The sequence below is a fragment of the Notamacropus eugenii genome, chromosome 1, assembly GCF_028372415.1.
Source record: "Notamacropus eugenii isolate mMacEug1 chromosome 1, mMacEug1.pri_v2, whole genome shotgun sequence".
In the NCBI taxonomy this organism is placed as follows: domain Eukaryota; kingdom Metazoa; phylum Chordata; class Mammalia; order Diprotodontia; family Macropodidae; genus Notamacropus; species Notamacropus eugenii.
This window is the reverse complement of record NC_092872.1, coordinates 75,159,167-75,185,944: the sequence shown is the minus strand read 5'-3', so window position 1 is coordinate 75,185,944 and position 26,778 is coordinate 75,159,167. Positions and strand designations below refer to the sequence as shown.

The window sequence follows — 26,778 nt, the reverse complement described above, 5'->3', positions numbered from 1 at the left end:
GCTTTTAAATGACTCCCATGTTTGTGACCAGTCACACCCTTTAGTAATACAAAACCAAAAGTGAGAATCACTTGTTGGTTTTAGATTGTTGGGGCCAAAGTTAGACACAGTCTTGGTAAGTTCTTAAAGCAAAGTCTTGAAACTTAGGGAATTTGAGGCAATTTGGTAAAACCAAAAACTCATGGCAATGTTTAAGAAAGGTCTCCAAAGGGTAAATCTCAATAAGCCATCCCATGTCAGGTTCTACAGGGCCCGTTCCATTCTGTATCTTCCTTGACAACTATTTTTTATGGCTTTCCAAACATGATGGCTAAAAGTCAGTCCCATACTAGTTTGAGAATGCAAGGGGTCATCTTAAATCTACCACTATAGCACTTCTATCCTAATAAGATTAACATTTCCAGTTCTTTCATGCATAGGTGTTCTGGAGACCTGTCTTTTGGGGAATTGGACTGCAGTTTCTTCTTGGTATTCTCATTCTAAGAACTACACCTGGATTTGAGGCATTCAATTGGCTGGGGAACCAAGTTCAGGTAAAGTTGGATTCAAAGCAGGTCATGTTTAACTATCAGGTCTGAGGGCTTCTACCCCTAATTCAACAAGCATAATTTTCAGTGATTTTGATTTTTAAAGATATTGCTATCTTTACTCTAGACTTTCTTGGAGTATACAGACACAGGAGCCACATTTGTCTTTGGTGAGAAGTACACAGACCATTTCTTCGCTTTTAAGGTAGGAATCACCACATTTTCCATGTGACTCAATTCCAAGCTATGAATTTATTTTTTTTTTTGTTTTCATTGATAGAAAGGCACTAAACTCAACTAAGTCTTTCTTCAGTAACAATTCTAAGGCATTATAGCAGACCCACCCCTAGCTCCCACTATTGCCAAAGCTGAAGAAAAGTGGAAAAGATAGACATGCTCATTCATGGCTAGTGTAATAATTTGGAAATATGTAGGAAAGGCTACTAAACTCTTCACGCCCTTTTGTTTCACTCCTTGGCTTAGATCTGCAAGGAGGTCAGTGAAAGAAAGAAAGGCCTCATCTGTGCCAAAATCATCATAGGTAGAAAAAACAAAAGAAACAACATGGGAAGAAATAATGTCTCCTAAGAATTAGGAAGGACTAAACAAGTTGTTATTCTTTTTTTGTAAATCTAGGTAATTGCATATTATTATGCCATGAGTAAGGGTGAGTACGATATATGCAGAGAAATAATGTGAATGATGTGAGTCAGAGCCAGGAAAATATACACAATGACATTATAATACAACACAAGAATAGTATACATACAGTACACAATAGCATAAAGGAAGACAACATAGTCCAGTTAAATGCAGGGGTTAATACTGGTTCCAGAGGACTGAGGTTAAACCATAATACCCTTTTGGTTAAGAAATGGAAAACTGTAAGAGGAAAATGTATAGAGGCTATTTATCTCAATCATTAAGCAACGTCATAATTTAATGATTGAGATAAATAGCCTCTATAAATTTCTACTCTCAAGCCTTTTCTTAAAACCCAGGAAGACACGTGGGCAAGTCCGTCTCTCTCTTTTTTTTCCTCTTCCTGTGAGATCTCTCCTGGAGGGAGTCCTTATTATTATAGAAGGCATTGGTTATTTCTGTTGAGCACATATGACATAGCAGGTTCCCCTTCATCATAGAATGAAATGGACAGTAGTCTACCCTATCCCATCATAAAGGGAAAACACCCTTGTTAGCCTGATTCAGTTTGTTATCCTTTCTCTCCATGAAAGTTCCTTGTTCTAATATAGATATCTAAAAGATAGGTTACTGCAAGCCTGAAATGACAGTCTGTCATGTGGAGTTTAAAATTGTCCAACCTATAATAAAAGAAACTGAGGCAGAGCTCTGTGCCAATGGCATGTTTTTAAAGGATACCTCTGATGAAGTAGACCTCAGATCTTCCTCACAATCTGAGATGCCCCCTTCCTCCATGGCCTTATTTTTATAAGGTTTGATGCCTGAACACTTTGGAGGAGCTACACAAAATACAGAATTTCATTGGCTGATAGACCTTGCTTTGAGGGCCAAAAATTGTATGTCAGCCAGGGGGTCTTGGGTTAGGTGAAGCATGAGGCATCTCCACTGACTAAGTGGTCATAAGATGGTCACCTGCTCATGTTGGGCAAGAGAGAGTGGTCCAGGGATATAAAAATAAGTTGGGGGACTTTCCATGCAATTGAGTCACTTCTGCCATGTTGGGATTGATCCCCATGACAAGGAAAAACAAGGGTGGAGGGCCTCTAATTAGCTTTCTACGATGAAGCAAGTGAACTTACAATCTGCATTTCACAGGTTTGGGGAATATACAGCACTTATAATCACTAGCCCTGTGGAATCATGTCAAACTAATTAATACTGATTGGACTAGAGTGGAGATCTAAATCAATCATTTCTCACAGTAATTCAGAGGTAAAAATCTCTGACTATAAAACCAGTGTTCTAGAGGCTGCTCAGACCTTATGAGCATGGACATTATACTAAGAAAAGGAAGCATTTAGATTTAGGGGACCTGTTCAAATTCGACTCATCTAAGTGCCTACTCATTGGGCTTCATTTCCCCTAATTCCTAACAGCTCTAAATCTACTACCATATGGACCCTTCATTTCCCAGTCCTGCCTGTTCCCTCCTATCATGATTGTTGTGAGGATAAAATGTGATATTGATAAATTTCTATATAACTGATAGCTATCACTGTAACCTAACCTGGTAAAGGTACCTAAACTCTGGCATTTTGACATTAATGAAGACCAGCTCTTAAAAAATTTGCCCTGTCCTATATTTATAGTCAGGCGGTATGTGGGAAAATCAGAAGCACTCATCCTACTGGGTTTTACAGTAGTTAAATCGACTACATTTTTTCCCCCTAATTCAGAGGCCCATATGACTGGGCATTTAAAAAGTCCAAAATGAGACATGAATTCTAAGTAACTGGACTTGTCAAATTAAATTGCGTTATCACGGTAAGCAAGAGTCTCTCTCTTATCAACTCAACAAACTAAAAAAAAGCTGAGTAAACCCAAAGATGCTAGTGGAAAGTTTAATCAACCTGAAACTCAATTAAAATCTCTTGTATATGTTAAACTCTCACTGCTTTTGACAGTCACTCAGATGAAATGACTGGTCTGACTTTCCTGTTGACAAGTCCGTTAAGTAATTTTCATATATTTATAGATGCCAAGGAGTATTAAATGCCTCTTGTACTCTTTATATTGGGGTAGGGTACCATTTTTGTAGGATTGTAGATTTTTGAGCTGGAAAGGCCTTTAGAAGTCATTCAGTACAACTTCCTTCATTTTACAGATGAGGAAACAGAGACCCAGCGAGAGTCCAAGTTGACACTGATAGTAAGTGGCAAAGCCCAAATTCGAAGCCAGCTCTTTTGACTCCAAATCTACTACTCTTTCCATGACCTTATATTGCCTCACCAAGAAAGACTGTTTCTCATACTTTGTCAGAGCCCATCAAAGGGCACCTAAAAACTGAGCAAAAGGAGATTGTGGTCTGCAAATAAATTAAGCTCTGAAGTTTCTTCATGAAGGACAGGTTCTATTTTTATTTTCTTTTACCTTAAGGGGCTCCACTGCTAGATGGGCAGCTAGGTGGCACAATGGATAGAATGCCAGGCTTGGAGTCAGGAAGACCTGAATTTGAATCCAACCTCAGTCACTTACTAGTTATATAATACTGGGCAAGTCATTTAACCCTGTTTGCCTCAGTTTCCTCATCTGCAAAATGAGCTGGAGAAAGAAATGGCAACCACTCCAGTATCTTTGCCACGTCAAAAATGACTGAAAGTGAGTAAACAACAACACATGATCTCAGTTATACATGTGATGTCAAGCAATACTTATTTCCATATAAGCCATGTTGCAAAAGAAAAAGAGGGCAAGAAAAATAAAGTGAAAAAAGTATGCTTCACACACAACTACATGCTGTTCCAGTGCTGTCATGCAAACTTTGTGACCTATGTGATTTTCAGTCTCATTTGTGAAGTACAAGGTCATGTTTTTACTAGGTTATTAGGATGAAAGTGTGTTTTACAATTGTGCATTGTATGAATGAGAATGAGTGATTAAATGAGGACCTTGGACTAGAGGATATCTAGGAATCCTTCTAGATCCAACACCATCGATTAGGACTAATTACTGGGAATAATGAACCCCATGAAGGGGTTGCATGTATCCAAATCCACCCTATTTGAAAGTTACAATTGTGTAAAATATCTTAAATGGTTCTAACATATTGAATGCAAATTTAAATACTGCCACCACGTCAGAAAATGGATTATTTGCATGAATTAGGACCGTTTGACTCTCTATCTACTTTACCATGCTGACTATCAAGGTAGAGTATTAGTACTTCCATTTTAAAGATGAGAAAACTGAGATCAGATTGAAAAAATGAAAATATTATTCAAATATGAAAAAAGAAAGAAAGGAACAGGTCAGAGAGGTCAGATGACTTGTCCATCCTAAGCAGAACCCAGGTTCTTCCTGACTCCAAATCCTCCATTCTACTCTGCCAGCATACTGACATACCAGTCTCACATTGCTATACGTAACTGCAAAGAAAAGCAATGCTGATTCTTAGAACACTGTGCTCATTTTAGGCTCTCAAATACGACAGCCTGGGAGTCCACAATTCCCCTTTCCGTGGAACATAGAAAGGAAAGGCAGAATCAGCTTGACTGGGTAACAAAGTTTACAAAGCAGACACAGGGAGATGGGTACTTAAATAGACTGTGATCTTGGCTAACCTTGGATTAAGATCTCAAAGCTGAGTTCCAAGTCGGAAAAATTACTAAGGACCAAAAAAAGTACCCATAACTGAACTAGGAGCAAGCCTGGCACAGAGATCAAAGTAGGGAATCTCACTTGTACCTGATTCCAATGTGGAGATTTAGGATGCAAGTGTGGTTCAAGTTCAAAATAGAATCTAATATTAGAGAGGGAAGAAGGGATAGCTGTCTCCTGATTTGACACTGAGTTTGCACCAAGAAACCCCACTTTCCAAGATAAGTTAACCTTGAGATACTATCAAGTACACATAGGCCTGCCCCTTAAATAGCTCTGGGACCACTGACAAGTCATTTAACCTTACTGAGACTCAGTTTCCTTATTCTTACAGATGGACATAAAAACACTGGTGGCACTTAACCCATAGTTTGTTGGAAGAGTCAATAGACATTATATATAGAAAAGTGTTTTGCAAACCTTAAAGGCAACATATGAATTTCAACAGTTATATGTTACATGTATCAAAGTAACACTAAGAGCTTCTATTTACAGAGTCCTTTTGTTTCACAAAATACTTTTCTCACAGTGGCCCAATGAGGTAGTAGGTATAGCTATTACTGTCTTGTCACAAAAGGGATTGTAAGTGATGTCAGGGACTGGTCTTGAGAACATTGGATCATAGATTTTGGAGCTGGAAAGGGCTTCGGAGACCTTCTATTCTAACTCTAATGTAGATAATACAGATTATGAAACTGAGACTAGCTATACAAGTATTAAGTACCAAAGGCATGATTTCAGCATTCTTTTCACTGTCCCTCATTGTTTTTGCCACACACTAGGCTGGTTGCCTCCCTGAAATGAGAAAAATCTCTGTGCAACATACATAAATTATGAGTATATTCAATCCTCAACATCTTTCATTGCTATAAGAAAATCTTCACCCATAGCACAAATAATAAAGGCTATTTTCTTAAAAAAAAAAAAAAAGACTCTAAACACATACTCTTTCATTTAGCCTCCTAATATCAAAGTATAGTAACTGAGAAAGGCACTATTGTCCCCATTTCATAGTTGGGGAAACTGAGGGAAAAGGGGCCAATCAACACAGCAAGTTAATGAAAGAGGTAGGACTTGGGCCAAGATTTCACAAGTTTCATGCCCTATTCACTCAAACATAGTATGTCATTCTTTTCAAGATACCACCAAGATTCTCACCTGGCACTCTCTGCAGTAGAAAAAGAAAAAGAGTTTGGGTTCTAGGACCACAGCCTGCCCTATCTATCCTTCATCTGCAATCACCTTAAAATTTGAGAAACTTCATTTCTCATTTTACCTTACAAAAATAAAAACTCAGAAGAAGCTCAAACAAAACAAAATAAAACAAAGACTTTAAGAAGAATGTAAGAAGATAGCTTTTTACTCACTGCCATGATGTTATTTTCTCAATGTTCATACTTGCAGGCCATCAAACATCATTGCTAAAGCTTTTTTCTTTGTTCCAGCAGCTTCTCCTCTCTGTCCTGCAGCAGAGCAAAGCCTAAAACAATGACAAGGGGAAAGGCTAGGCTAAGTATTTAGCCTAGCCAGAAGAGATTGATGGATGGATGTGCGTGTGTGTGTGTGTGTGTGTGTGTGTGTGTGTGTTCTGTTTCAGTTTGTTGGGTTTTTTTGCAAGAGAGAAGCAAACTGGCCACAGGCCAGATGGACTCAAATTAGGATGGTCCTTTTTAAGTCAGGATGCTTGGACCTATTGATTCAGTGACTAGCTTTCATTAATAATCACCTCCCCTCCCCCCAGCCTCTTCACCTCACAAACCTACCCTCCACTGGGAAAGAGTGTGAATAGTGAGCAGTGATTCAAAAGTGGCAGTTTAGGGTTTTCACATTTATTTTATTATTATCATCTATTAGAGTAATCATGTATCATTTTAAAAGCCCATTTCCTTTAGAGTTTGACACCAAATGAATCTCTTTGACTTCTTTAAACTGATTTTACCTTTTTATGTAAAATCATAAGGCCCTCACCCTAAATGTTAGACATTCTGGCCAAAGACCTGAAAGTGCTAGTGTCAGGAATTAAATTCAGAATAGAATAATTTGGGAGGTTAATTACCTATTTTCTAGCTTGTAAAGGATGCCTCCTACACTGGTGGTCTACACATATATTGTTGCGAGCGGGAAAGGATTTTCTCTAGGTTACTGTTTATGTCCAAGTTGTATCCCATTTAAAATTTAAAGATAATCACTCAATGGATCTGTCCATGGTTTCAGCAATACTCAACTTGCCCATTAAAATCAGGGTTATAAAAGGCATGAGAGAGTGTGAATTCTGAACAATGGAACAAATGCCTTTTAATAATATGTATTATTAATAAACTTTTCTAAATTGTATGGAGTGCTCCCATACCTATTGTCATGGATTTGGTCATTTGCACCTCTGTTACTTACTCTGACCATTCAGCTGGGAGAATGGCATGGGTTAATAGCTTCATAGGAGTTACACAAACTAGAAATGATGACCTGAAGAAATACACTAGGAAAAACTTCACATCAAAGTTCATTCTCATTCATGTGGTGCTCAGCCAGTTTCAAAAATAATGTGAAGTTTCATAGAATGGTGCTATTATAGGTTCCGTCTGTAACAAAGCAAAGCAGATTCAATGGCTTAGTCTATGCCTAAGAGGAATAGTTTGGCTGATCTAGTTATATTAAATTCAACAAAGCATCTTCAGTATAGCAGAAAGAGCGTTGACTCTGAGAGGAGGGGGAGAAGGATTTGGGTTAAAATCTCACCTCTGTTGACTTACTAGCTGTGTGACCTTGGGCAGTCAATTAACCTCCCTGGCCCTCAGTATCCTCATCTGTAAGAAAATGGAATTGGACTAGATTATGGTCTCTGGTGTTCCTTCTGCTCTATGTCTTTGTTTCTGGTAAGGAGAATTGGGGGTGGGGGAGTACATTAGGTGTGGAACATAGAGGTAGATAATAGTCCTGTACTCTGCCCTGATCAGATCATGTCTGTGGTATTCTGAGGAACACATTGGGTAAGCTGGAAAATGTTTGGAAGAGGAGATGGAAAGTGGGTCAGTGGAAAGAGCGTTGACTTTGCAGTCAGGGGACTCACACTGAAATCCCTGCTCTGACACTTAGCATATCTGCGCTACTTTGCAAGCCACTTAACTTCTTTGGGCCTCAGTTTCATCATCTGGAAAATGAGATCAGATGGACCGTTTATCCATTGTTTCCAACTTAATCTATCCTCTTACAGCTCTATAATCTGCACTACTACATTATCCCTACACCAGTGAAATTAAGCCCCCCAAAATTAATCATCTAAAGCAGGGGTTCTCAACCTTTTCAGAATAACGGATTCCTCAGACAATCTGATGAAGCCTAAGAGGTCCTTCTCAGAATATATATATACACACACATACATACACACACATATATGTATGTATAGATGCAAAAAACATCAAATTACAAAGGACATCAATTATATTTTTATAATATTTATATTATAATTAATAATATAATATGTATATAATATATAATAATATATTATTTTAAAAAACATTCGCAGGTACTCTGAAGTGGAAGGGTTCATGGCCCAGGTGAAGAACCGCTGTTCTAAAGCATCTTTAAGGAACTGCCATTTCCCAACGAGAAGGAAAGTTAACTCTCAATCATATTTGGCTTTGTTTTTGCATTAGGTTTTGCCAATAGTGGTCTTCTTTAGCACTGTGATATCCATGCTCTACTACCTTGGCTTCATGCAGTGGCTCATTAGAAAGGTAAATGCAGGTTCTGACAAGTGTCAGCATGACTGCTTCTAACTGTGTCTTTCAGGGGAAACACTTAAAGTCCTGTCTTGCCAACTATTTGTATTTCTAAAGTACCATAGTAGTGAGGCGCATAGTGATAGGAGACTTGGGAGACGGGAGATAAGTGACAATACAGTATAGATGTTCAGAAACTGAAACATAGAATGTGGCTTTAACAACCCAAAGGTATCAAGTATTTCTGTGAAATAAAGAAGAGGCCTCTGGTCATTGCTACATTTCTAACTTGTAACAGCTGGCCCAGTAAAAGCCATTTAAAGAAGCAGGCTGTCCATGAAACGAAAACCGTGTGTACAGAGACCCTTTCTCTCTAGATCAAATATGTAAAAGTTAGCAATTCTCAACAATTCTATCCTTAAGTAGCTTAAGCATTTTCCTCTACAATCTCCTTTGTTGAATTTTTTTTTTTTTGTTCAGCAAAACACTTTAGAGATTTTTCTTTTTTTCCCTTGTAGGTTGGATGGTTAATGCAGGTTACCCTGGGATCATCTCCTATTGAATCTGTAGTTACTGCTGGCAACATATTTGTGGGACAGGTGAGTTATAGCTCCAAAAATGGACTCATCAAATTAGGTACTCCTTCTGGAACTTTTTGAAGATGTCAGAAATATTTTAAAATGTATACACACCCATTTTTGTGTATATTTGCTTAAACTTTCAGGAGGGTATCAGAAAATCATTGCACTTGACATCTAGGAAGTCTATTTTTCTTATGAGTCACGCCACTTTCAGCAGCTTAAACACTGTTAGCTGAGGGTAGGATTCGGAATTAATGCATATTCGAATCTGTGGCCTCCTAGATTGTCTTGTTATCATTAGTTAAAATAGCTCTAAGAACACAGAATTTTAGATTGGAGAGGAGCCTTAGAGTTCACCTAGTCCTTGTTAGTTTTTTCTGCAAATGAATGTTGTTTATCATCTTTCTAATCTTTTGCCTGGAGTTATTGAGAGGTCCCATAAATTATCCAGGGTCACACAGACAATATTTTTCTTTCTTTTCTTTTTTTTTTAATTAATAGACAATATTTTTCAAAGGCAACACTTGACTCTGGTTCCTCCTGATTCCTATGTCAGCTTTCCATGTACTCTACCATGTTACCTCTTTGCACACAATGTTGTTTGTTTAGTCATTTCAGTCAGGTTCGACTCTTCCTGACCTCATTTGGGGTTTTCTTGGCAAAGACATTGGGGTGATTTGCCATTTCCTTCTCCACTTCATTTTACAGACGAAGAAACTGAGGCAAATAGGGTTAAATGACTTGCCTGGAGACACATTCAGCTAGTAAGATTTGAACTCATTTCTTTCTGACTCCAGGTCCAGTGCTCTCCCCACTGCACATAGTAGGGCTTTAATAAATGATTGTTGAATGAATGATCTTGCCCTAAAAGTTTATGTCATTGTGATATAAACCAGAACTTCCAAAAACCTAGTGATGTTTGCGCATCCTTCAGATATTAGTACAAACTACTTCAATTCAGTAGAACATTTAAAAAGAGTTAACCTCAATCTGCCATCTACATGGCAAGTATAACAAAGGTATGTCTTTGTTCTATCTTTTCTTCTCAGAGCTGAGATTTTGTTTAGTAACCGTCGCTCACTTAAAAGATTTGAATAAGAAGGAAGCCTTGTCCATTGTCCCACCTTCATATGCTACCCCACCTCCACCACCCGCTATCTCTTTTTCCAATCCTAATTGTTCCTGGGGATTGGCACTCACAAAACTTCAGAAAAATATAGAGAGAGACATTTCACAATTTCCAGGTCTAAGGCTTTCCTCCTTCTGTTCTCTTGTCTGTATAGCATAAGTTTAGTAACTTGAACCAGCAAGTCTACCATTTGGCTCTGTTTAACAGGAGGATCTCCTTACAATACTTAAGTACTTTTAAATGCTGTTTCTCTGCATTGCTTTCTAAAACCTATAATCTCTAGATGGATTAAAGGATTCATCTTTTAGCAAATCCTTTTTCTTGCCATCCATCTTTTCTAAGATTCCTAAAGAGAATGTTTAAGAAGAAAAAAAAACAAGGTCTATTCAAATGAAAATTAGGGAGCATCCCAAAGTCAGTTAGTACCTTACAGTTTCACATCTGGATTTATAACGTGTGGTACTGGGAGCCACGAAGAGTCTGAGAAGCTATTAATAGGTAGAGTCGTCAATCAGAATCTTTCAAATGAGGGCCTAGTGTGCCAAACAGCAGAAACACTAAGAAAATTTAAAGGATTCTAGATAATTTAGCCTAGACAAGAGAAGGTATGGATGAAACTTGACCACTTTTAAATATCAAATAACCATTATAGGAAGGAGTCACTATACTCCATCTTCAAAGGAATTAAGTTTAAATGCTAAATAAGACGGAGTTTAATTAAACATAATTAAAATATAAAGATTTTTTTTTTTAGCTTAGGTGACTTAGCATTGATACTAGCTGCCAACAAATGCTGTGGACTCTCTACTCTGATAAAAGTGTTGTCTCAGAGCCAGGACTGGACAAATGGCCTCTTAGAACCACTCCCTAAAAGATAGGTGGTCAAAGGTTATGAGTAAAGGGAGGAAAAAAAGCAACTTAACAACAGCCATTTGAAATATTCCAAATCACTAACAATGAGAGAAATGCAAAGAAAAATAACTAAGGTTTCACTTCACCCAGAAAATTGTCCAAGATAATAAAAAAACAGAAACCGTCAATATTGGAGGGGCTTTGGGAAGACAAGCAGATTAATATACTGTTAGTGGAGTTGTGAATTGGCCTGATTATTTTGGGAAACGACCTGAAACTTTATTTTTGAAAAATCACTAAACTCTTAATTCGGTGACCCCACTACTGGGTATATACTCCACCAAAAAACAAAATTCAATCACATAAAAATCCTTTAGTAGTAGTGCTTTTATGGTACCCAAAATCAGAAACAAAATTGTTACGCATTGATTGGGGATGGTCATCATGAATTATTGTGATCCAAAAAGGTAGGAGGTAAAGAAAATGTGATGTGCGAATATAGATAATAGGGAGCAGACTTGTGATTTCATTGGCATAAGGAATTCTCAGGTGAGGAAACTCTCTGCCAATTCAGGTTCTTGTTTGTAACTTGTAATCTTAGAGAGATGCCTAAAGTGCTATGAAATCTAATGGTGCTAAGGGTGCCATGGACACTATGCATCAAGGGTAGAACGCAACTCTGAATTCAAGACCAGTGCTCTGTCCACTACACCAGTTATTCAAACTCAGATAGAAACAGATTCCTGTGGGCCATATAGTGACTTAGAAAACCATAAATTAATATCATTTATGCTGTATTTTTATTGTGTTAAACATCTCCCATTTATATCGTAATCTGATTCTGAGGCAGTCTGGAGTTTTGTTGGACCCTTGGACCCCTCCCTACTTGTTCTGCCCCCCAGTTGACAGCTCTGTACCACACTATGCTGCCTCTTTAATATTATTGCAACATAAGAAATAAAGGAATTTGGAGAAAAATGGGAAGACTTGTATGAACTGATGCAAAATAAAGTGAGTTGAACCAGATCAATATACACAATGAACCCAATATTGTAATAAAAGCTAGCATTTACCAAATAATATAGCTAGTAATTACATAGTGCATTAAGGTTTGCAAAGAGCTTTGCAAATATTATCTTATTTTATCCTCACAACAACCCTGATAGATAGATGTTGTTGTTCAGTCATTTCAGTTGTGGTCAACTTTTTGTGACCCCATTTGGGGTTTTCTTGGCAAAGATACTGGAGGGGTTTGTCATTTCCTTCTCTAGCTCATTTTATAGATGAGGAAACTGAGGCAAACAGAAGTTAAGTGACTTGTGTAGGATCTTCCAGTCAGTTAAGTGTATGAGGCCAGATTTGAACTTGGGTATTCCTGACACAAGGTTCGGCATTCTGTAGCTACATATGTAATATATAAATTCTGTAGCTGCCTATATGATATAAATAAATGTGAAGAAAAACAACCCCAAAAGTCAGTCAAGCTCAAATTAATTTCAATGACCAATCTTTGTTCTGGACCAGATATGATGAAACTATACTTTCTATATGGAAAAGCATGGAACACAAGGTATAGAATGTGACATCAGATACAATTGCCTTGGTTGGTTTTACTTACCTATTTTATTGTTGTTATTGTTACAAAGGAGGGTTCATTAGGCAGAAGAGGTAGTACAAACAGGAAATGGCTGTGATGTAAAAAAATAAATGAACAAAAGCATCTATAAAACCTAGTAAATCCATCAATCTAAATTGGAAAAATTAACCTCTTGGGATCAAATACAATCCCCAACCCTAAATTTCAATAATCTCAGCTCGCATTTGATTTGGCCAACAAGTAAGGAGACAATAATCCAGCTAGGTGGCCTGGTGGATAGACTGCTGGACCTGGAGTCAGGAAGACCTGAGTTCAAATGTGACCTCAGACACTTAGTAGCTTTGTGACTTTGGGCAAGTCACTTAACCCTGTTGACCTTAGTTTCCTCATCTGTAAAATGAGCTGGAGAGGGAAATAGCAAACAATTCCAATAGCTTTGTCAAGAAAATCCCAAATGGGGTCCCAGAGAGACAGACATGACTGTAAAACAACTAAACAACCATAATAAAAGGAGACCTTGCTCCAGTGGCTCCTTATGTGTAAGTGTTATAGAAGCAGATTTCCCAGGTCACCTCTCTCTTTTTACCTCATTCTCGTGAGAGTCTATCATATAATTATGGAATATCAGAAATTTAAGCTTTTTCTTTTAAAGCATTTTAGGACATTTTTTTCCCCTTCTTTTTGGCCTTTTGGTGTCAAATATGTCTTTTGAATCTCTCATTTCTTTGTATAAATACTCCCTCTGATAAGTCATGTTACAGCTCCATGCCTGGGTAGATGGCCACTCATGCATCACTGCGATCAAAAATGTAACATTGTTTAGTTCAGTACTTTCCTTTTGAGCAGTTTTTAAAAATAGTCCTTTTGTATCGTTTGTATTCTTGTAAATACTGACCTTAGCTCCATCTCCCTTTCCAATCTCCTCTTCAGCTGAAACATTAATTTAAGCTTTACTTTGTACTTACCAGGTTTCTTCACTGTTCTCTGAATACCAACATTTTTCATCAAAATTTTACCATCTTGCTTCAGTTCTTGAGCTGGTATAAAAACAGACAGTGATTGACTTCTGGTCATCTTGCTGGTGAGCAGTTTCTCCAGGAAAGACTAAGTTAGTATCTAAGCCAGGCTTTAAATCACAGACACCATCTACTGTCTACATTCAAAGGCTCTTTGGGTGTGTCGGAGCTTGCATTCTTGGGCATAGCTTTTGAGAACCTGGGGTCACTTGATACTATGATGAGGTATCAGAGGATGACTTTAACAGAGGGCTGTAAGGATAAGTGTTGAGTTCAATTGAGTTCAAATCTGTCCTCATTTACTAGTAGTATGACCCTGGGCAAGTCATTTAACCCTATTTGCCTCAGTTTCCTCATCTGTAAAATGAGCTGGAGAAGGAAATGGTAACCCACTACAGTATCTTTGCCATATAAACCCCAAAGGGGGTCACAAAGAATCAAACAAGTGAACAAGAAGATGACAGCAAGTTGAAATGACCTAGAACCAACTCCCAAACAAAGCCAAGGAGACAGAATTCCACATGTAGTGTTTGAATTCTAAACCTGGAGTCAGGAAATTGTTGTTCCATTGTGGGTTTTCTCAGCAAGGATACTAGAGCAGTTTGTCATTTGCTTCAACAGTGAATTAAAGGAAATTAGAGATTTAGTGACTTACACAGGGTCACACAGTGTGTGTCTAAGAACAGATCTTAATTCAGGAGCCAGGAAGATCTGTGTTCAGATTCCACCTTTGAGGCTTATATGAAGGCATAATCAAACTACTTAATCTTTATGAAACTCATTTCGCTCATCCCTAAAATGAATGGGTTTCACTGGATGCTCTCTAAGGTCCCTGGTCATTTAAATTTTGGGATTCTGTGAGCCAAAGTGTAAAAGTTGGCTATGGCCTTTTGGAAATTGAATTTTTAGAAAAATGTATGACACCCAAAAAAAGACTTGGCTCTAAAACCTGAGCTGATAACTACTCCAGGCAGGTTAATTGTTCTTTTTTGGCAAGCCTTGCTAACCAACTGAAAAAAAGGACTTAAAAGTGCAACCCCATACTTATTTCCTGAGGATCTGAAATTATTATGATTCTAGTAATAAAGTCTATCAGGACTAATTAGTAACCCACCTTGTGCTGCTTACCACTTCCTGCAAAGTAAAAGCATTTGAAGGGCTAGTGCCCCTGCGCCTCTCTTTAGTCCACAAGATGTGGCTCAGCCCACTCAAACTGACAGAACAATTAGTAATCATGCAGAGAAAATTGTAAAATTGCACACATGCTTCCATGGTTTTCAATTGGGTAATTAATATGCAAAAAATGTTGTCTGTATTAGTGGAAGGTCTAAAAGCTATGATCTCCCTTCCTCACTGGTTTTTATTCCTCCTTTCCTACTGGGCATAGCTTTCAGTTCATTTTTTCTTTTATCAAATGTTTATTCATAATTTCATTTTTTAATCTATTTTCTCTCCCTTTATTTGTACAGTCCCATTTCTCCCCACCCCCACCCCATCTCAGGGTGGGTGTGGGTTTGACTGGGTTTAGAGGAAGTGTCTGAATCAAGGACATTCTCCTTTAGGAAATCATTTCTGGGGACTTTATATTTATTTCTGTTCATTTTCCTTTTCCTGTATTTTTCAGCTATCCAAGGGCCTGTCAATATGGGGAGCAGGGATGTTAACAGGGAGGCTTTTTCCATAGGGCTTATGGCTTCAGCTATCTATCTATCACCTACTGATCTATTCATTTATTATTCTGAACTTAAACACCAAATAAAATGGGCATTTCTGCATAGAAGAACGAAGGAGCCCATTAAACTACAGATCTCTACTACGTATAGCCTGCTTTTTAGATATATAATACATTTAAGCTTTGGCTTTCAAAGCTATCCTGCTTGTCTACGTTCTTTCTGGTCTTCCTTCTGTTCTCTTCTTTGCATTTTTTAAAAAGATACCTCAATGACCGACCCCCTTTTAAAATTTCTTCTTTGATACAATAATCTTAGATCTTGAATCCTTTGACTTGGTAGAAGAGGAAAAGGGACCACAGAGCCCTAGAGGTTCAATTGTAGGCCAGGATTAAAGAAGATTGAGTTAGACAACCTTCTCAGTGACCTGGACTGATTCCAGGATATGAGGCTACCAGGTAGTTTCTAGGACGACCCTAGGAAGCACAAAGCAGGACAAGCTCTCCCATGCTACCAGATGTTTTAGCTCTGCTCCTGGGAACTGCTCCTCCAAATTTTCACTTTATGACTTTGTTAGAAATGGCATCTTGACTCCTGCATTCATATCCTGCCTCTGATATTTCCTGGCTTGGCTTTTTATCTGTAAAATGGGGATAATAATATCCATAGTACCTATCTCACAAGGTTGTCAAGAGGCTCAAGTGAAATCATGTATGTAAAGTATATTACCAACTTAAAAACATAACAATGTTCTTCTTATAATTTATAAGTATATAAATTTATAACATATATTATATTTTTTCTGATATAGGGCAGTCTTGTTTTTGAGATGAGAATTCTATACAAAAGCAATCATATCAGGAATATTAGTAACTGATATTTACATAATATCTTGAAGTTGACAAGGCTCTTTACATATCTCATTTCTGTCTCATAGCACTCCTGTGAGTTAGATACAAATATTTTTTAAATTGGTTTTCTTTTTATTTTGATTATTAATACCACACATGAACAGTTTCAAATGCAAGGAATAGAAAGGGAAGACTATATATTAGTATGGTAGCTCCTTGAGAGGGAGGATTTTTTAAAATTCTTTGTTTTTATTTCACTTTATTGAATTTTGGGATATTTTTTTTTGATAGGCAGATGTTCCCCCTGCGCCTCTACTTACCACTTCTCTTTTAACAAAGAATTTTAAAAATAAGAGGAAAAGGAAAAAAAAGTAAAACCAACAAATACATTATATGCAATATTCCCCACCTCCAGGACCCACACCTCTGCAAAAGAGCAGGAAGAGTTGTCTTCTTTGGGAATAAACTTGGTCATTATTAGAGAATAAATCCAGGCACAAAAAAAATCCAAATATTTGTTCAAAATTTAAAGCAGAGGTTCTTATCCGAGGGTCCACAGAATTCTAAGGGATCTGTGAATATATTTCAGGAAATCTGTGAACCAAAAGGGAAAGTTTACATTTTTATTTTTACTGTCCTCTGAGATTTTGTATTTCCTTCAATAATTTCAAAACATTATTCTAAGAAGGGGTCCATATGCTTTGCCAGGCTTCCAAAGGGGTTGTTGTCACACAAGAAATGTTAATAGCCCCTCATTTAAAGAATGACCTGTTTCAAACCACTAATTTTTATTTGCAGACTGAATCTCCACTTATCGTTCGACCCTATTTATCACATCTCACCAAGTCTGAACTCCATGCAGTCATGACTGCAGGATTTTCAACCATTGCTGGAAGTGTCTTGGGTGCATATATTTCTTTTGGGGTAAGTGAAAAGGCTCTGGAATTTCATTATGGAAAATTCAATCTACTTCTCTTGCCTTCCATGTACTTTTTCTGTGATGGACAAAAGGAGGAGGGGTGTTCTCTGTAGTGATGAACAAAGAGGTAGGGGCATTGGCTTCATTTGTGGTTGCCGATAAGTGACTGCAGTAATATAGAAAAGGTCTAGTATCTCACCTCTACATCTCTGTCTCATCAGTTATTTCTGGAAAAGAATATGAGTTTCTGGTACTAAAATGACTATATGGATATTAGATACTTTGATGGATATGTGATCTCATTAATGTGAACATTACTTTATCACCGGGGCTAATCGCAATCTTCCATGCCTTCTAATCCTTCAATATAAATAGAAAATTCATATTGACATAAATAGATTAAATTTATATTCTTGAATGCCCGTAGTCTAGAACAGTGGCCTACTACAAAGTTAATGGTCTAACCTTTTGATTAAGGGCCCTTATGAGAAAAAAACAAATATGTGAGTGTGTGTGTGTGTGCACGTACATGTGCATGTCTCTTTTTAGACCAAATGTGGTAAGCTCCTTGAGGGCAGGGACTGCTTTTTTTTTTTTTTAGTGCTTAGCACAATGCCTGGCGCATAGTAGGCACTTTCATTTATTTATTCATTTATTAATGAATGCTGATTGATAGATTCTTGGATGATAGACTGATGGATTCTGTCACACATGATTCATATAAATGTCTTGAAAGCAAACACAGATTCATTTGGGGAATGAAGGTGCTAGGAGTGTTTACGGACCAGATAAGCAGGAATGTTTCTGGAATGAGACTCCAGGTGTGGGGGAAGAGAAAGAAGCCTATAGGAGTGGGCAGTACAGATTTGTGTGGGTGATTGGGGTGAAGTCAATAATTATCCATCAGCCAATAATCATGGAGCTTTCCTTCTAGCAGAGAATAGATCACATACATATATCATTATATACAGAACATACATAAAACGAATACAAAACAAACAATGGCTGGGGTTGGGGAGGGGAGGGACATAATAAAACTCTCACTAGCAGATGGCAGGATCAGGAACAACTTCATGTAGAAGCTGACTATGCTAAAGGAAGCCAGGTATTCTAAGAGAGGGAGGAAAGGAAGGAGTTTGTTTAGGACTGGGAACAGGGGAGGTGAGGAGAACAGAAGGAGAAATGTGTGTAACGGCAAGAATGTCACTATGGATGGACTTAGATAGAATGTGTGCAAAGGAAGAATGTATGAAAAAGCCCTGGCAAGGTAGGAAGGAGATAGGTAGTGGAGCACTGTAGTGAAGCACCAATGCCAAAGAAGTTTACATCTGATTCTGAGGTCATATAGGATGTTTACTGAGGAGGATGACAACACTGTCCGAGATCTCAGTGCATGGTACTGTTCAGTCATGGCCAACTCTTTGTGACCCCTATGGACAATAGTATGCCAGTACTGTCCATGGGATTTTCTTGGCAAAGAAACTGGATTGCCAAAGAGGTCAATGACGCCGAAATGGTTAAGAACTCCTGGGCTAAATGGATTCTACACTCCTTCCTATCTGAGATTTTGTGAGTCTTACTTGACTAAACCTCTCAAGAAAAACATAGGCAACTAAATGACATTGGATCTAACGTCAGGAAAACTTGAGTTCAAATTTGGCTTCAGAACCCTTGCTAGCTGTGTGACCCTAAGCAAGCTTTAACCTCTCTCAGCCTTAGTTTCCTCAACAGTAAAATGTAATGAGAGTAGCACCTTCCTTCTAATATTGTTATGAGGATAAAATAAGGTAGTACTTGTAAAGCATTTTGTAATTCTTAAAATATTATAAAATGTCAGTCATTATTATAATAAACTTTTTTATTTTAAAAAAAATCTGACATGGCATCAACTCCTTATCTCTGATGAGCTTTTTAAACATCTTATTACCTTCACTAATATTTGTAAGACAATGCTTCAATGAATGAAGAACATCAGCTAATTTTCTTTCATTTGAAATTACAGGTTTCAGCATCACATTTGTTAACTGCCTCAGTGATGTCTGCCCCTGCATCTCTGGCTATTGCGAAATTATTTTGGCCTGAGACTGAAATTCCTAAAATAACTCTCAAGAATACCTTGAAAATGGAAAAAGGGTAAGTAGGGGTATATTCATTCTTCTCTCAAAAAAAGTTAATAAGGCTTATGTAACCTGTCTGTTCCAGTAGAATTTCCCCTGCTTTGTTTCCCCTGGGAAAAGAATAAAAGGGAAATTCCAAGTATGGTAAAATCTCAATTAACCAGAACATTCAGGGAATGACGGACTCTGGTTCATTTAATTTTCCAGTTATCACTTAGGCTTAACCAGAAATCCCTTTTTGATTTCAACCCTCATTGCTGAAAATCTTTCTAAATGTAATAATCCAATTTCCTGCTTTGAAAAAAAATGCAGTACAGTGAGCATAATTGGATCTCTTTGATTAAGGAGCTTGTAAGTCCTCAGAGTGGTGATCATTCTGAAGATTTGTTCTCACTGAGATGTAGCATTGTAGGCAACTGGCCTATATGAGTGCTGGCCTGAGGGTACACTTGGGAAGAAAAAAAAAAGACCAAAAAAATGAAATCCCTGTTTTTTCTACTCTTTATCAATCAACTATAATCATTCAGAGACTATATTTCAGTTGACTGAGACTTCTGTTTGAGTTTTGAGCTAATTTTTATTCCAAATGTTGCGTGTGTGTGTGTGTGTGTGTGTGTGTGTGTTCATCCTTCGTTGCCAAAGAAGACCAAGCCATCAGAGAAATGATGACATGACTTGCACTTGACTTTGTTTTGAGTGAGGGAGGGCTGTGCAGGTCACCAGCCTCACTTCTCCTCCAGAGCCATCTGAATCCAGTGACCAGATATTCATCCAACTGGAGATGAGCCAGGATGAGGCAATTGGGGTTAAGTGACTTGCCCAAAGTCACACAGCTAGTGAGTGTCCAGTGTCTGAGGTGAGATTTGAACTCAGGTCCTCCTGACTCCTGAACTGATGCTGCCCCATTCCAAATGTTACAACCAATGTGTAGAGAAACAGACAACCCCACTTTTAAGTGATCTCAGTGGCACTTCTATGGAGAGTTTCTTTCTTGTTTTTGGTTTCATTTTGTTTATGCCTTTTGTTTTTAACATCAGATTCATTTCCTAATGCATTCTTAATACATCTAACAACATATCACAACATATCTAACATTTAATAGGTATATAGCCTATTAAATAATAATATGTAACTTATATAAATAGACATATGTGACATTTAAACATCCTATGTAAACCTTAAAATGTTTATACATGCTAAGGTTTGCAAGCACTTTACATATGTTATCTCCCTAGATCCTTAAATAAGAACCCATGCATTGAATTAGTGTGTGAAACTTTATACCAGCTTGGCATTTTATAAAAATACCCCAGAACAATATCCTTGCAGTATATATAGAAGATAGAATCATATCTTTGGAGCTGAAATGTCAGAGACCATCATAGCCTGACCACTCTCCCTCCCCCACACACCCCCATTTTATAAATGAGAAAACTGACGTCCAAGAAAGCTGAATGTCTTGTCCACAATCACACCGTATCAGAGGTAGGATTTGAACCTACATTCTTTGCTCTAGCTGAGGACTGAACCGACCCTTCTGCTGAGGAGCAATGAGGTTTTCTTCCATAATGGCCCGGTGATCTTTTTAAAAAGGCTTTTTTATTGACAAATATTGTTTCCACAAACTGAAAAAAACAAGCAACATGCCTTCCACCAGCACTGCTCTCTTTCCCGATTCTCTCCCAAAAAAATGTATGCTCAGAAAATAGTTAAGCTAAATCAGGTAGCTGTTTATTTTTTTTACATGAACAGAGCTGGTTATTTGTCCCCCTGGAAATGAATAATTTTCTTTACTTATATCTATACTTATACTTAGCAACACAGGGTTCTGAAATGCACAAAACTACATAACAACCAATGAGAAAAGAGGCTGAAATTTTGAACAAAATATTTTCAGGATAAGTATTTATAATTTGCCTTCAAGTGCAAATGCTGTAGGCAGACCCCAATTGGTAATGAAGCCTGCTGATTAGAAGTATAAACTATACTTCTAATTCACATTCCTGAGATATCACAGCTTAAAATGTGATTCAGTTCGATGCAGCAAATATTTAAGTACCTATTCCGTGCTCATAAAAAGAATCAGAATCCTCTTAATTTGGACATTTTTTAAACAATGTGTTTTTTAAGAATATCTCCAATATGTGGTGTGTGCATGCGTGTGTGTGTGTAGGTATACTAATGCTGTGAACTGGTCCAACTATTCTGGACAACAATTTAGAACTATACCCAAAGGGCTACTATGCATACACAACACTTTGACCTAGCAATACTACTGGTAAATCTGTATCTCTCAAAGAGATCAAAGGAAAAGGACTCTTCTTGTGATGGCAAAGAATTGGAAACTTACGAAGGGATGCCCATCCATTATGGAATGACTGAACAAGTTGTACTATACGATTGTGATGGATCACTACTATGCCTTAAGAAATGACTAAGGGAATGGTTTCAGAAAAACCTGGAAAGACATGTGAGCCGATGCAAAGTCAAGTGAGTAGAACATTGTAAACGGTAACAACAATATTGTAAGACTGATCAACTGTGAAAGACTTAGCTACACTGATCAATACAGTGATCCACAACAGCTCCAAAGGACTCGTGATGAAAAATGCCATCTGCCTTCAGGGAGAGAAATGCTGAACCCTAAGGGGAGACTGAAACATATTTTCTTTCACTCTATTTTTCTTGCCCATGATGTCACTAAGGTGGGAATATGTTTTGCATGACTGTGTACACACACACACACACACACACACACACACACACACACATATATATGTAAAATGGGTATTTCTTATCTTCTCTATGGGTGGGGAAAGGATGAAGGGAGGGAGAGAATTTGAAACTGAAAATAAAACTTTTAAAGAAATATATCTCTAAGAGATTTTCAAATATCTCAGTTTTACATTCAGCTTAAACTAGGGTATTGAGTAGCCTCTAGAACTTGGTAAGAACCTTCATCTGAGCTGACATTCTGGAGAACAATTTGAAATTAGGCTTAGTCATTAAAATGTCCATACCCTTGAATTTAAGAGATCCTACTTCTCAGGCATGTTCCCCAAAGGAAGCAAAGATATGAAAAGTCCCATATACACCAAAATAATCTTCATAGTACTTTTCAAAGATGCAAAGAACTGGAAACAAAGTAGATGATTACTGATTAGATATGGTGTTAAACAAGTTCTGGTTCATGAATGTGACTACTATTAAAAAATGGTGAATATAAAGGATACATAGAAACATTAGAAGATTTTTATGAACTGATGTAAAGTGAACTCAGCAAAACTATGAAACAATACACCTAATGATTACAGTAATATAAATGGACAAATCCTGAACTCTGTGTTATTTTAATTACTATGTTTAGCCCCAAAGAAGAGATGAAAAAATATACCTCTTTCATTATAGAAGTAGGGAACTTATAGATGCTTAACATTGCGTATGCGTGCTTAGTTTTGCTGAACTGACTTTTTGTTACAAGAAATGGTTTTCTGGGTAAGGAAATGAGGAGGGATATGTTTGGAAATAAAGAAATAGGTTGTCTTTTAAGCAGGAAAAAAAGACCTTGGTTGGAATTCACCATATGACCGTGGGTGAATGGCTTAATATATCTGAGTCTTGGCTTTATAAAATGGGCATGATAACATTTGCACTGTGAAACCCAGAGTTGTAACGGCATGAATTTGCAGTCTTATCACTCAGTAAACAAGCATTTTTTGAAATAATGACTTTTTCTCCAGTTACATGTAAAAACAATTTTAACATTATTTTTTACAATTTTGAGTTCCAAATTTCCCCCCTCCCCTCCTTGAGATGGTAAGCAATTTGATATAGGGTTTAGCTGTGCAATCGCACAAAGCATATTTCCATACTAATCATGCTGTGAAAGAAGACAGACCAAAAACTGGAAAAAAATAAAGTGAAAAATAGCATGCATTGATTTGCATTCAGACTCCATCAGTTCCTTCTCGGGATGTGGATAGCATTGTTCATTGTGAGTCCCTTGGAACTGTCTTGGATTACTGCATTGCTGAGGATAGCTAAGTCATTCACAACTGATCGTTGCACAATCTTGCTGTTACTGTGCGTGTTGGTCTCCTGGTCCTCCACTCTTAACTTTGTATCAGTTCATGGAAGTCCATATTTTTCTGAAACCATCCTACTCATCATTTCTTATAGCACAATAGTATTCCATAACAGACATATACTATAACTTGTTCAACCATTCCCCAGTTGATGGACATCCCCTTAATTATCAATTCTTTGCCACCACAAAAAGAGCGGCTATAAATATTTTTGTACATATAGATTCTTTTCCCTTCTTTGATCTCTTTGGGATACAGACCTATCAGAGGGTATGCCATTTTGATTGCTCTTTGGGCATACTTCCAAATTGCCCTCCAGAGTGGTTGCGTCTATTCACAACTCCACCAACAGTGTATTAGTGTCCCAGTTTTCCTACATCCCCTCCAATGTTTATCATTTTGCTTTTCCCAACGAGCATTTATTAAGCACCTACTATGTGCCAGACATTTTACTGGTCACTAAAGTTCTAAAAGCAAAAAGGAAATAATTCCTGCTCTCAAGAATCTGAAATGCTCTTGGAGGAGACAACATATATATATATATACCTATAAATCTATACAAAGTGAACACAAGATAAAGCACTAAAAGTAGGGGATGGGATGGGGGGAAGGATCAGGAAAAAAAGATCTCATTTGATGATAGCATTTGAGCTGAGTTGACTTTTATATCTAGAGCCTAGCACAAGGCCTGGCACATACATAGATGCTTGCTGACCTGATTGATTATTAACAGCAATAATTAAATATGAATTCCACTGATTGTTTCTACTTAAGAGCAAAGAAAATTATTTTATTCCTTTTTCTTCCCAGGCCTATTTCATGACCAATGTTACTAAATAAACTGTTCATCCACCAAGTTCAATATTAGAGCTGTACTTCCAGGGAGTTTTCATTGCTCAGGAATCCAATAAATTCTTATGCAGCTCACACTTTCTGCATACCGTGAGAACATACTTCTGAGAACAACCTGGATTCACAAATTGTTTGGGCAACATTTTCTTTAGCTATAAGATAAGGGGTTGGGCTGGAGGATTGCTCCTCTCCCTTCTGCTTCTAAGATGATGGATTTAAAGCCAGAAGGATCTCACAAGTCCTCTAGCTCAAGGATTCATATATAACCTGAAATAGATGAACTTGCTTTTAATAATAGTTGATAACTGCTGTTCACCATAACTGGCTTCTTTTGTAATCTATAGTTTTTATTTCAAGTCTTTAAAAAACATTTTTTTTTTTGAGAAAGGATCCCTGGGCTTTGCCAAACTGCTCAAGGGTCCAACACGCAAACAGGATTAAGAACCCCTGCTTTAGTCAATCCCAAATGAGAAAGAATACTAAGACCAGGAATGCTAAATAATTTGCCCAAAGTCATACAAATAATAAATAGCCAACTTGGCATTCAAACTTAGCTTCTCTGGTTCCAAATCTGGCACTCCCCCCTTTGTACCACAATGTCTTTTTTCAGTAGTCTATGATTCTAATGTATAATGGGTGTCATATTTCTTGCCTTTCCATTGGGTGGGGCAGGAAGCAGAGGAAGAGAGAGAATTTGGAACAGAAAATTAAAATTTTCCATAGTCTATGATTCTAAATTTAGAAGAAATGTTAAAGTCAGTTGAGAGACTATGAAATAAATCTTCCACTTGTGTGGCCTCTGCTCTGTTGCCACTTTTCTCCCTCCCCAATTGTTCAACAAGTCGACTCAGTTTAAAAATAAAAAATTATTAAGCACCTGTGATATGAAGTTCTGGGAATACAATGACAAACATGAAATGGTCACTTTCCTTAAGGAACTTACATTCTACTGGAGTGGGGAAGGAACATAACATGTATGCAAAGAATTAAATATGTGGAATTTGAGAAAGGTGAAAGCACTAGAAACTGGTGGTTTGTTGCGGGGAGGGATTGGACAGAGAACTCTTCACAGAGGAGGTAACACATGAGTGCAAATTTGAAGAAAGGGAAATCTCCAAAGAGAGTTGAATGAGAGATGGCATTTGAGGTATGTTGGTCATGCAAATGAGGTAGGAGAATGAATCCTGAGTTCTCAGAACAGCTATGAAGATAACCTGATTAAAGGGGAAGGAAGAAGAAAAACCAACGGAGAGAGAACAGCTCTTCCTTCATCTATAAAATGAAGGAGTTGGCCGTAGGGATTCCTTTGAACTTTAGAAATTGGAAACCCCAAAAGGCTGGATGAGAATTCTGGGAAAAGGGGTCTACATTTTTTTTAATGTCATGCACACCTGCAGTCTGGTAGTCTATGAATCTTTTCTCAGAATAATGCTTTTACATGCATAGAATATAAGACATTGGATTACCAAGGAAATCAATTATATTACAATAGAGTTCTCAGAATATTTTTGGAAATATGTTCATGGGTCCCAGGTTAAGAACTTCTACCTTGGAAGCCAAGTAAATGGAATTTCAAGAAAAGTTTGTCAAGGGAGGGTAGTTAGGAAAATCACATGTTACAGAAAGGTTTAAAATGGCCTCGGGATTTAGAAATTCATGCACTAGTTAACTTTCAAAGAGTATTTTTAGTGGAATGATGGGGCAGAGATCAGATAGCAGGAATTAATCTGGAGAGGTCAATCAGTATAAGCATTTACTAGATACCTACTATGGTGCAGGCACTGTGCTAAGCTCTGGTGATACAAAAAAAGACAAAAGACAGTCCCTTCCCTTGAGAAGCTCACGATAGAAAGACGGCATTCAAACAACCTTGTACAAATCAAATATGGATAGGATAAATAAGAAATAATTAACAGAGGGAAGGTACTAACATTAAGAGAAGTAAGCAAGGAAGCTAGAGTTCTTTAAAGAGGAAGTATAGTGAGTATGGAATATTCTTTAAAGAAACTTTTTTTATGGGGGAAGAAGAGGTCAAGGAGAGAAGGAAGGTTTTTCAAGAGGCAGAAAAGGCAAGGGTCCAAGTTGACAGATAACCCTTCTTTTTAAGTAGGTTTTAAAACAGTCTGGTGAAGATATATACAAGGTTTGAGGTACAGAAGAAAAGGAATAGGGTCCCAGAGAACTAGCATTTGCCAGAGGCAGAGTTCTGAGCCCTTTCCATGTCGGCACAAACTCTTTCAGTCAAGGCAAGCCTTTCTTCTCATCTCACACAGCACTGCTTTAGCCATCTCCATCACTCACTATGCTGACCCCAACTGACCTAGAAATGCTTCTTTAGTGTCGGAATTCTATTTTCTTGATATAGGGACTCAAGAAATATCCTGGAAGCAGCAAGCCATGGAGCCTCTTCTTCCATTTCTTTGGTGGCAAACATCGCGGTGAACATGATCGCCTTCTTGGCTCTCCTGGCTTTTATGAATTCTGCCCTTTCCTGGTTAGGGAACATGTTTGACTACCCACAACTGAATTTTGAGGTACATTCTTTTCAGACCTTTTCGCTCCAG

The 26,778-nt window shown here is 37.6% G+C and overlaps 1 protein-coding gene across 4 annotated transcripts in view; it reads left to right on the top strand.

Moving 5' to 3' along the window:
• Nucleotides 1-26,778, top strand: part of SLC28A3 (solute carrier family 28 member 3) — a 142,362-nt gene that overhangs the window by 93,888 nt on the left and 21,696 nt on the right. For all 4 annotated transcript variants that reach the window (XM_072605876.1, XM_072605866.1, XM_072605855.1 and 1 more), the window contains 7 exons: nt 420-533; nt 655-732; nt 8,480-8,560; nt 9,064-9,144; nt 17,040-17,165; nt 19,163-19,293; nt 26,580-26,748. In XM_072605876.1, coding sequence (XP_072461977.1) covers nt 420-533; nt 655-732; nt 8,480-8,560; nt 9,064-9,144; nt 17,040-17,165; nt 19,163-19,293; nt 26,580-26,748 — 780 coding nt within the window. The remainder of the gene's footprint in view (nt 1-419; nt 534-654; nt 733-8,479; nt 8,561-9,063; nt 9,145-17,039; nt 17,166-19,162; nt 19,294-26,579; nt 26,749-26,778) is intronic.